Here is a 12668-nt window from a genome sequence, read left to right as displayed (position 1 = left end):
ATCCTATGTACAAGATACTATCTATTTCTCTTCAGTTGCATATGTTGTGTGAAACTTTCCCTCAAATAACTGACTGAAAGTTTATATGTTGTACAGAACTTCTTATGTTTCTCAAACTCAACTTTCTACTCACCTATTTTTTCTCTAACACATATCTTATCTAAAGAGGGTCTTTGAAATTTGTTCATTTAGAAATATTTATTTAATTCTTTTTATATAACGTGCTGTAGAATTTGCTGTTTTCTTTCATTGTTTAACAATACATTTTATTATAAAAATGAATGTTCAATATTTTATGTATTGTTTTCTTCAAAAAGTCTAGAGCAGAGGCTCACCTATATCCATAATAGTTCAACTTTGCGGATTGAAAGCAGCTGAACTGTCAGATGAAGTTGATTTCCACTTGATTGCAGAATTCAAGATTTCTCAGATGTTAATACAGAGTAAAAAGCAGTAGATAAAACTTTGCAAATTGCGTGTGCCTGTTCCAGGCTGTTGCACTGATAAACCCACAGGCTTTATTCTTCATTGCTTGCATTTGTGGTCATCAGAGCCAATAAGCTTTTTCCTGCCCCCAGACCATCATTGTAACACCCCATCCAGATTATTAAATACAGAGCATGCCTGTGCCATACATCATACCGATCTGATGTTGATACTTTTATACCATACTTGGAAACTTCCATAATAAATTCTTCTTCCAGAGGAACAACAGGCAACTTTCTGTCTTGCTGGGCAACATCTATGTGATTTATCAGGTCTAGTGGCCCTTCTAGACCTTTTCTCTTAGACAGTTTCAGCTTCTCAATGGCATCTGCGTATTTTATTTGAAATTCTGCACAGGTATCCGAATTGTTATTGCTTTGTCCTGAGCTTTTGGTAGAATCAGTATCAAGGCTGGCCACAGTGCTGGATGGTGAAAGACCCCCAAGGCTAGAAATCTACAGACTTGCTCTTGGTACTGATCTCACTACTTTGGGAACTGCTACCACCGTGTTGCTTTTTGCCTTTCTGAAACATTTTTCACCATAGCTTGAACCAGAAAAGATCCCGACAGAATTGAACACTATTTTATTTTCTTCAAAGATTCCACAGATAGCAGTCTGCACAGAGAGTTTCTTTTTATTCTGACACAATCAATTCTTTTCAGAGCAACAATGTACCTCCCAGCTGCGGACTCAGCCCTGGGGCCACCTGCACTTCAGGGGGAGTTGGAGAGCCCCAGCCTCCGGTGCCTGGGCACCTGGCCCAATCCCTTACTCAAATTCGCTAAGTTTTTGAGGAGTTTAGGAGCTACTGCATTTGAGTGAGTGTTTGTATATAAAAGTAAGTATTCATGGTAATAAAATATAAATTTATAATAATTATTTTTATGAGCTGCAGGAAACGTGAATTGAAAAGGGCATTAGGAAAAATTACAAAAGACGCAATATTTCTGATGGAGCTTAAAGGAATGATTAAGCACACCTGGCCAAAATAGTAAAAAGTTCATTATAGGGAACACAGAATAATAATTTGAGCAATATCTGTTGTACACTTACCAGAGGCTCTGCTACATAATTTTATCCCACTTAGTTCTCAGAAAAATTCTCTTAAGTGAAGTGTAATTCTTATCTTTATGTTTTAATGAGGAAACTGAGAGTAATGCCCAGAGAACAGAGCTGGTAGACTGAGTCAGGCAGAGCATCAGCCAGAATTGCCCCAGAGACCACAGACATTGCACTACAGTGAGACTGCTGGGATGGCTCCTGTGAATGAATAATGGCTGTGCTGACCCACTGACATGTTGCATTTATTATCATCACATGCTTCGGAGTGAATCTGAAGCTGGCTGTGTCCTTTTGCAGATATTTGAGCTGACTGCAGTGACAACCCGGAAGAGAAATACACATTTGTTATAAGCAGTCTGTAGGTAAGAAAGCCCATTATACGGAAAGCAGCCCACCTGCAGGCTGGGTATAGACTGGAAAGGGAAGAGGATGCCACCTCAAAGAGATAAGAAAATGGAGAAGTCTCCATGGGGAAGACTGGTGACAAAATCATAACAGAACTGATGTCAGAAATGTAGAAGGGTAAAAGAAATTGAATAAAATTATAGAAGTTAAGAGCTTAAAGGGTTTTGGCTTATGTCTATACTTGCTGTACAAATATCTAATTATGACAAAATCATAAACAGAACTGATGTCAGAAATGTAGAAAGGTAAAAGAAATTGAATAAAATTATAGAAGTTAAGAGCTTAAGGGGTTTTGACTTATGTCTATACTTGCTGTACAAATATCTAATTATTGAGACAATAAAGATTCCCAAGGCAAAAAAGAATTATTTTCATATGAAAGATGTCTTTTTGGGAGAATGGGAGATGCTGCCTTGATACTATCTTGCCAACTAATGGAGATCATCAGCTTTTTAAGGAGATGTCATGTGCCTTGGGACCGGTTAAGATGGATAGTGAGTCTTGGCCTCAGGAAGTCTCCTCTGGGCCCTTCTGAATCTCAACTCCTTTGTCCTGCAGAAAATCCACCATTTCTGGGAAAGAACTCTAAAGGTTAAATAGGTAGTTAAGGGAAAGGATTAAAAAAAAAAAAAAACATATAGGGGTCATTGAAATTTGTTCATGAAGCTAGTTACACTGTTATAAAAATGCTATTTGTGTGTGTGAACTGTTAAGTGAGATCATCTGAGAATAATAAAAGATGTGCAGAGATAGATATATGATAAGAATATAGAAATTTAAAATAGTGTCATGAATATAGAGAAACATGCTAACTAAGGAAGCATCAAGAATTTCAAATCAATGCGGAAGTACATTCTAGAGTTGTCTGACTTTTCAGATTTCTCTTGCCAAGTGAGAGAGGACGCTAAGAAAGGGGATTCAGTGGGGAGGGAGGAAAGCCTGGCTTGCTGACCAAGAAGTCTGGAGAATCATAGGCACATTCTCCAGTCCACAGTTCTCACCAAACGTGTCAAGTAACCTAGGCAACAAATGGCCAATAGAAAAGGACAATAATCAATGACCAATAGAAAGGGGCGATGATTTCTAAAGGTGCAGAGAGGCTAATGAAAGAGTTGCAACCAATTTCAAACAGAAAGAGGGTATTAGTGGATCTGCACTGCCTTCATGTCTCTGTCTCTCTCACCCCTTCTCCTTCATGACTGAGAAGTTCTGGCATAGAACCAAGGTGAAGGTCTGCAAGAAAAAAGAGGAGGCCAGTTCAGTGACAAGAAAAGACTTTAACAGAGGGAGAAAGGAGAATGAGGTCTGACCAGGTGTCAGCTCAGCTCCCACACAGTTGCAAAAGCTTTTATTAGCCTTATCAGTATAGCTAGGACGGGCCACTGAGCCTGGGATACCACTTGGGGCTCTTCTCTGTGGTGGGTAAGGATTATGGCACATCCCTCAGGTCAGGATTATGGGTAGGATGTTTCCAGTAACTCTAGCCTTGAGGCACCACAAGAGTCTGGAGAGGGGATTGCTGGTTTCTGACCTGATTTTCTAAAATGGCTGCACTCCAGTCAGGGTAATGAGAATTCCTTTCCCACAATGAGAGGGACTCACTACCAACTCTCTTTGGAAGTTTTCCAATATTTCCCTTTGTTCTTAACATTTTTCTTTGTGACATTGAACATTGTGCAGTTTACTTTTACTTTCCATTCATGCTGTCTGTGCTGCTCCAGTTTTATTTTAAGTTTCTACCCACCTTTGCTTTTGATACCCACTGTGCCTCAGTTTAGCCATCTGGCTCAACCAAGGAATCAGACCAGGTCTTGGGTCTGGGGAACCAGGATTCCTGACCCCCAATACCAGATACCTGTGTCATTGGAGCAATGAGTCAAGGAAGCTGGTAATAATATCAACTATTAATATTAATCACAGGATCTATCTTTTATAGGAAAAAGTTGAAGTTAGGAGATGATCAATAGAGAGAAAAGAGTGCTGTTGGTTTTGATGAGAGCTGATGCCCGCAGATGGGTTTGATGAGCAAAACACCACCTTGTTCTTCCTTTGCAAGCAGTATCTATGAAACTTACCTGGGGAGACGACAACAACAAAAACAAACAAACAAAAAAAACAAAAAAAACAGGAAACAAAACCTTAAGTTCCTCCTATAGAAAGACTCACAATAAAAAAATTAAAAAATGATAGTTTTCACAAGTTGTGAACTAAAATAAATCTTGAGGCTCTCCCCCGGCAACTGACTGTTTAGACCCCATTTTGGCCAAGGGATCCCTAAACCGAGTTGCTAGTATTGAGAAAAGAGATTAGACATGCCTCATCCTGTCCCCCTCCCTTCTTAGAGATGTCTTTTCTGACACATTAATAGCCCTGAGGCTCTGCAAGGCATATTTGCAGGTCTTCAATATACATAATAAACTACGTAGGCCTGGGCATATGCCTGGAATTTCATCTCTGATTAACAGACCCTTATTTTAACTCAAACATTCCTTTTTGCTCACTCCTGGTCTATTAAACAAAGCTTAACTCTTTCAGTTAATTTTCAGCTAGTGAATCCTTAAACCCACTTATAACCTGTAAACCCCACCCCGCCCACTGCAGCTTTGAGATGTCCCACTTTTCCAGGCCACACCAATGTATGATTTCCATATATTGATTGATTACTTTACCTGTAATTCCTGTCTTCCTGAAATGTATAAAACCAAACTGTAACCTCACCATAAGGAGACTACATGCTCAAGGCTTCCTGGTATGGTCCTTCAGGTCCTTCAGGTCAGGGTCCTCAAATTTGGCTCAGAACAAACCTTCTAAATTATTTTATAGAGTACAGTTTCTTTTCAGTTGACAAAGTTAAAACAGAAAATGATCTGGAATGATTTTTTTTACCAGCACTTTTATGAAGACATTTTCTTTCAAATTATATGGTTAGCAGAAAATGATTTTGACTTTGGGCATATAAAAACTCCTTGGTGGACTGGTATTTCAAAGTTTTTCCTTGTTCAAAGAAGTTGCATGATTTCATTAGCAAAACCTAACATGTTCAAAACGTCAATGATTTTTATCCTTCACCATTACTATTCCATTTGCTTAGTAAAATATGATGTAAAATTAATACCTCACAACTTTTCTCAAGGGGCATGTATGAAATTTATCAGCATTTCAGTTCCAGTTGCTGGTCAAGCTGATATGGTTTCCAAAGTTTAATGGACTGTGGCCCTTATCTTTACAGTCCTGACATTAATTGCTACAGGAATATTGTATAAATCCAGAAAAAAATAGGAGTTTCTCAAATATGTTTAGTAGTGTCATTTCAACTATATGAAATAAGGTGCCCATTTTACATAGGGTAAAATGTAATTGAAAAGCTTCTTACATATGAATACATTCAATTTTTCTGAAAAAAAATTCAGGAAATGAAATGCCATTTGGAAAACCGAAATGGAAAATCTTAACCCTTACGCACACATTTTATAATCTAACATTCATTTTTTTTAGCTTTCAGACAAGAATGCATATATTCAAATATCTACTCGCACATATATGCATGAAACCTAATTACTTTAGATCATAATTGAAGGAGAATATAGGTAGTAGAGAGTGACAACATTTTTATAGCACTCGATATCTCTAGAACGCTTTTTTTTTATTGCTTGGGATTCACTGAGGGTACAAAGGATTAGGTTACACTGATTACACTTGTTGGATTAAGACCCTCTTACAATTGTGTCCAGCCACCAAAAGGTGTGTCATACACTGTGAGCCCCCATCCCCCGCCCCCTCCCTGCTCCCCACTTGCTTATCCCTTTATCTCCTTGTATGAGCTCATCTACTGCCTTCTTATTAGAATTGAGTACATGGGAGTCTTGCTCCTCTATTCTTATGATGCTGAATTAAGAAGAATGTGTTCCATCTCCATCCAGGTTAATAACAAAAGATGTAAAGTCTCCATCTTTTTGTGGCTGAATAGCATTCCATGATATACACATACCACAGTTTGTTAATCCATTCCTGGTTTGGTGGACATTTAGGCTGTTTCCACATTTTGGCAATTGTAGATTGAGCTGCGATTAACAGTTTAGTGCAAATGTACTTATGATAAAAAGATTTTTTTTCTTTTGTGTAGATATCTAGTAATGGAATTGCAAGATCAAATGGGAGGTCTAATTTGAGTTTTGTGAGGTTTCTCCATATTTCCTTCCAAAAGGGTTGTTTTAATTTGCAGTCCCACTAGCAGGGTAAATGTGTTCTCTTCTCTCCACATCCATGCCAGCATCTGCAATTTTGAGACTGTGATGTGGGCCATTCTCACTGTTTTTTTTTTTTTTTTTTTTTTTTTTTTGCATTACTCTGATGATTAGGATGATGAGCATTTTTTCATATGTTTGTTACCCATTCCTCTGCCTTCTTTAGAGAAGGTTCTATTTATGTCTTTTGCCCAGTGATATATGGGATTGTTGGCTCTTTTTTTGTTGATTAACTTGAGTTGTCTGTAGATCCGAGTTATCAAGATTTTGTCTAATTCATAATATGCAAATATATTTTCCCAATCTGATGGTAGTCTATTTGCTTTGGTTATTGTTTCCTTAGCAGTACAGGAGCTATTCAGTTTAATTAAATCCCATTTGTTTATTTTTGTTGTTGTTGCAATTGTCATGGAAGTCTTCTTCATTAAAAATCTTTCCCCAGGCCAATATCTTCATGTATTTTCCCCACACTTTCTTCAAGGATTTTCACTGTTTCATGCCTTAGATTTAAATCTTTTATCCATCTTGAATCAATTTTTGTAAGTGGTGAGAGGTGCACATCCAGTTTCAGTCTTTCATGTGGTTATCCAGTTCTCTCAGCACCATTTATGGAATAGGATTCTTTTCCGTAGTGTATGTTCTTGTTTGGTTTATCAAAGATCAGGTGACTAAGATATTAGCTTCACCTCATGGTTTTGTATTTGGTTCCAAATGACAATGTTTCTATCTTTGTGCCAATACCATTCTGTTTTGATCACTATGGCCTTTTAGTATAGCTGAAAACCTAGTAGGGTAATACCCCCAGCCTTATTTTTATTACTAAAAATTGCCTTGGCAATTTTAGTAATAAAACCCTTGGCAATAAAGGGTTTCTACTGATTCCCTTGGAATCAGTAATAAAACCCTTGGCAATAAAGGGTTTCTACTGATTCCATGCAAAATGAAGAATTATTTTTTCCTAAATCTTGAAAGTATGATACTGATATTTTAATGGGAATTGCCTTGAAATGTAGATTGCTTTGGATGGTATAGACATTTTCACAATGTTGATTATTCTCAGCTATGAGCATGCTATGTTGTTCCGTTTGTTAATATATTCTCCTATTTTTTTCTTAAGGTTTTGTAATAATCTTTGTAGAGGTCCTTCACCTCCTTCGTTATGTATATTCCTAGGTATTTCATTTTTTGAAGCTACTGTGAAGGGAAATTTGTCCCTGATTAACTTCTCATCTTGGCTGTTATCAGCATATACAAAGGCTACTGATTTGTGGACATCGATTTTATATCCTGAGACATTTTTTGATCACTTCTTGGAGTCTTGTGGTTGAGTATTTGGGGTTTTCTAAGTATGAGATTATATTGTTGGCAAAGAGCAAAAATTTTACCTCCTGGAGTTTCTCTCTGTAAAGGAGATTTATAATGAAAAAGAATTATTACAAGGGAAATTGGATCTTCTGAGTGATACCAACATGGTAGACTTTGCTATGGATGTATACAAAAACCTTTATTCTGATGATATTCCTCATGCTTTGAGAGAAAAAAGAACCACATTTGTTGCACAACTGAAACAGCTTCAGGCAGAAACAGAACCAATTGTGAAGATGTTTGAAGATCCAGAAACTACAAGGCAAATGCAGTCAACCAGGGATGGTCGGATGCTGTTTGACTACCTGGCAGACAAGCATGGCTTTAGGCAGGAATATTTAGATACACTCTACAGGTATGCCAAGTTCCAGTATGAATGTGGGAATTACTCAGGAGCAGCAGAATATCTTTATTTTTTTAGAGTCTTGGTTCCAGCAACAGATAGAAATGCTTTCAGTTCACTCTGGGGAAAACTTGCATCTGAAATCTTAATGCAAAATTGGGATGCCGCCATGGAAGACCAGACACGGTTAAAAGAGACCATAGATAATGATTCTGTGAGTTCTCCACTCCAGTCTCTTCAGCAGCAAACATGGCTCATTCACTGGTCTTGGTTTGTTTTCTTCAACCATCCCAAAGGTCGTGATAATATTATTGATCTCTTCCTTTACCAACCACAGTATCTTAATGCAATTCAGACAATGTGTCCACATATTCTTTGCTATTTGACTACAGCAGTCATAACAAACAAGGATGTTCGAAAACGCCGGCAGGTGCTAAAAGATCTTGTGAAAGTTATTCAACAGGAATCTTATACATACAAAGACCCAATTACAGAATTTGTTGAATGTTTATATGTTAACTTTGACTTTGATGGGGCACAGAAAAAGCTGAGGGAATGTGAATCAGTACTTGTGAATGACTTCTTCTTGGTGGCTTGTCTTGAGGATTTCATTGAAAATGCCCGTCTCTTCATATCTGAGACTTTTTGTCGTATCCACCAGTGTATCAGCATTAACATGTTGACAGATAAACTGAACATGACTCCAGAAGAAGCTGAAAGGTGGATTGTGAATTTGAAATGCAAGACTTGATGCCAAGATTGATTCTAAATTAGGTCATGTGGTTATGGGTAACAACGCAGTCTCACCCTATCAGCAAGTGATTGAAAAGACCAAAAGCCTTTCTTTTAGAAGCCAGATGTTGGCCATGAATATTGAGAAGAAACTTAATCAGAATAGTAGGTCAGAGGCTCCTAACTGGGCAACTCAAGACTCTGGCTTCTACTGAAGAACTATAAAGAAAAGATAAAAACATTCTATAAAAGAAAATGAAATAATAAAACCATTATATAGTAAGGGGTGACATACATTTTAGAAACAATTAAATATTGAATACAAATTTGGAGAATTTGAATAAAATTGTCTATGATTCATTTAAAAAAAAAAATTTCCCTCCTCTGCCATCATTTGAATACTCTTTATTTCTTTCTCTTGTCTGATTGTATTGGCTGGAATTTCCAGCACTGTGTTGAATAGTAATGGTGATAGAGAACAACCATGTCTGGTTCCAGTCCTAAGTGGGAAAGCATTCAGTTTTAATCAATTCAGTATAATATTAGCTGTGAGTTTACCATAGATGTCTTCAATCAGATTCAGAAATGTGCCACCTATTCCTAAATTCTTCAGTGTCCTAATTAGAAAAGGATGTTGAATTTTACTGAATGCTTTTTCTGCATCTATTGAGAGGGTCATATGGTCTTTGTTTTTGCATCTGTTGACATGGCAAATTACATTTATGAGCTTGCGTATGTTAAACCAGCCTTGCAGTCCCATGATGAACCCTACTTGATCATGATGAATGACTTTTTTTAATGTGTAGCTGTAATTTATTGGATAGGATTTAACTGAGAATTTTTGCATCTATAATCATTAATGAAATTGGACTGAAATTCTCCTTTTTAGTTGAGTCTTTTCCTGGTTTTGGTTTCAGAGTAATGTTTGCTTTATAGAATGTGTTGGGGAAGATTCCTTCTTCCTCAATTTTTTGAAATAATTTTTGTAGTATGGGTATAAGCTCTTCTTTGAAGGTTTGATAGAATTCTGGTGTGAAGCCATCTGAACTAGGGCTTTTTGGGTGGTGGGGGTTTATGGTTTCTTTGATCTTAGTTCTTGAAATCAGTTCAGAGATCTATTTCTTCTTGATTAAGTCTCACGAGAGGGTGTGATTTCAAATATTGATCCATTCCCTCCACATTGTCAAATTTCTGGGCATACAGTTTCTTATAGTACTCAGAGATGATACCTTGTATCTCTGTGACATCTGTTGTTATTTCCCCTTTATCATTTTTGATTGAGGTATTAGAGATTTTATTTTTCTTCTGCTAGTTAGTCTGGACAAAGGTTTATCAATTTTATTTATTTTTTTGAAAAAACAACTTTTTGTTTCATTAATTTTGTGAATGATTCTTTTGTTTTCATTTTCATTAATCTATAATTTAATTTTGGTGATTGCTTTTCTTCTTCTGGGTTTGGGATTAGATTGTTCTTTTTCCAGTTCCATAGATGGTTCATGAGTTTGTTGATGTATTCACTTTCTGTTTTTCTAATGTAGGCATCTAGACTGCTTTTGCTTTATCCCACAGGTTTTGGTAACATGTCTTCATTGTTGTTATGTTTGAGGAATTTAACAATTTCCTCTCTTATCTCTTCCTAAATCCAACTATCACTCAGCATAGGTTGTGTAATTTACAAGTGTTTGTGTGGGGCTGAATGGTTTTCTTGGAGTTGAGCGGTATGAGAAGATACAAGGTATAATTTGTGCTCTTTTAAGTTTGCTGAGATTTAATTTGTATCCTATGGTGTGGTTGATTTTGGAGTATGTACTATGGACTGATGATAAAAATGTATATTCCTTAGCTTTGGGATGGTGTGTTCCATATATGTCAATTAATCACATTTTTTTCTAGGGTCACATTTAAGTCCTTTTTATCTTTATAAAAGATAAGTTTCTTTTATAAAGAAAAAAGCTTCTCTTAAGAGGATCTGTACAGTTCTGTTAGACAGGGTGTTAAAGACCTGACTATCGTGGAGTTATGGGATATCATGTTCCTCGGACCCATCAAGGTCTGTTTCATAAATCTGGGAGCATTTAAGTTGGGTGCCTAAATATTTAAAACTGAAATGTCTTCTTGTTGTATTGTTCCTTTGACCAGTATAAAGTGTCTATCTTTGTCTTTGTTCACTTCAGTTGCTTTTAACCTCTTGTATCTGGAAATAAAATTTCAACCCCTCTTTTATTCTGATTCCATTTGGCTGTTTTCCATTGCTTAACGCTGAGTCTTGATTTGCCCTTCAAGGCTAGGTGTGTCTCCTGGTTACAGCATATGGATGATCCAATCTGCCAGCCTGTGCCTCTTGAGTAGTGAATTCAGTCCACTGACATTTATTGAAAGAATTGATAAGTGTGGTAGAGTTCTAGTCATCTTATTTTGTGAATGTCTGTTGTGTAGTTTTATCCTTTGTACCATGTGGAAGCTAAGTTTTGACCTTTATCTTCTGGGTATTTACTTTGCTAGTGGTCCATTGTGGTGGTCAGTATTGAGAATAGATCTAAGTATTTCCTGTAGAGCTGGTCTTGTTGTGGAGAATTTCCTCAGTGCTTGTATATCTGTAAAAGATTTGATTTCTCCATCAATTTTGAAGTTTAGTTTAGTGAGATGTAGAATTATGGCCTAAACTTGTTTTGTTTAAGTATGTTGAAGGTGGATGAGCATACTCTTCTGGCTTGGAAAGTTTCAGTTGGAAAGTCTTCTGTCATCCTAATGGTTATGCCTCTGTAGGTCAGTTGGTGCTTACTCCTGGCTGCTTGCAAATTTTTTTCTTTCATCTTGACTTTTGACAGGTTCATTACAATGTGTCTTAGGGAGGCTCTATTTGAGTTGATATGACCCAGGGTTTGATATCCATTTGAAAGGAGTGGGTCAGGATCTTTAGTAAAACTTGCATGTTACCTTTATGATGATCTCCACTAGGGCTTTCATTCCTTTAGGACAATCTTCTTCCCCTTCAGGGATCTCTATTATTCATATGTTTGAATACTCCATGGAGTCTTCTAGTTCTCTAAGTGCCTGTTCTGCTTTCTTTTGTTTCTTTTCTGACACTTTAAGTACCTGGGTTATCCTTTAGCTCTGAGATTCTTTCTTCTCCAAAGTCTAACCTATTTTTGATACTTTGTCCTGCATCTTTGCATTCCCTGACTGTCTTCTTCATTTCCTTATGCTCTGCCATATTCTTTCCATATTCTACATATCTCTCATATGATTTTTAGTTCTATCTTTCCATTTTCTCTTCCATTCCTTTTATTGTCTTTATTACCCATATTTTAAATTCCCTTTCTGTCAAGTACATTAATTCCTTATAGGTAGAATCTTCTGCAGTAGCTACCTCATGAACCATTGTGGGAGTTCCTCTGTTTTGGTTTCATGGTGCCTGAATTTTTATTTTGCTTCCTCCTCATGGATTCTTTCTTCTTATTCACTTTCTTGTCCTCCCTTTTACTTCTCGCTACCTGCTTTGTTTCTAACAGAAGTCCTTGCTCTTGATTACAATTCATTGCAATATGTAGCCAAGACACCAGGAGGTGCTGTGTTTTTTGGAGACATAGAGCACAGACATCAACCAAACTTAGTTGTTCCAAACTTAGTTGCCTTCAATGACAGCCTCATTATCTCCTCAGCATTCACACCCTGCCAGGTTGAAATGTTAAAACTCACAAGAATTCATCTGGGGCAGGTCTCACAGTGCCCCCTGACTCCAGTTCCTTTTGGGTATGGAAGTCCTTCAGCCTGTTCCAAGAGTGGAGTTCTGATTATGGCAGGCCGAATTAAGATGGCTATGCTTTAGGCTCTTGCAAAGACCTTCTCATGACCTTCCCACAGCAGCAGTCCTCTGGCCACTGAGACCTTCTCAGTATGGCTGTTTTGCCAGCCACCAAGCCTATGGCAAATCCACTCAAACTGGCATTCGAATCTGGTTGCTGTATACTGTTGAAATCTTCCCACTCTTACAAGCTGTCCACTCAATGCACAGCTTCCCTCAACAAC

The 12668-nt window shown here is 37.3% G+C and overlaps 1 protein-coding gene and 1 pseudogene across 1 annotated transcript; one reads left to right on the top strand and one right to left on the bottom strand.

The window, feature by feature from the left end:
• Nucleotides 1–416: 416 nt before the first annotated feature.
• On the bottom strand, nt 417–1020 carry LOC128596365 (integrin beta-1-binding protein 1-like; annotated as a pseudogene).
• Nucleotides 1021–7590: 6570 nt separating this feature from the next.
• LOC128597163 (eukaryotic translation initiation factor 3 subunit E-like) lies at nt 7591–9002 on the top strand. Its single transcript, XM_053607313.1, is given in 2 exon segments — nt 7591–8642; nt 8644–9002. Coding segments are annotated over 2 exon segments (1185 nt in total). The 5' UTR covers nt 7591–7668; the 3' UTR covers nt 8855–9002.
• The last annotated feature ends 3666 nt before the right edge of the window (nt 9003–12668 follow it).

This window comes from Nycticebus coucang, chromosome 10 (assembly GCF_027406575.1).
Source record: "Nycticebus coucang isolate mNycCou1 chromosome 10, mNycCou1.pri, whole genome shotgun sequence".
Lineage (NCBI taxonomy): Eukaryota > Metazoa > Chordata > Mammalia > Primates > Lorisidae > Nycticebus > Nycticebus coucang.
The sequence above is the reverse complement of the archived record's forward strand: the minus strand, read 5'-3'. Positions and strand labels throughout refer to the sequence as shown.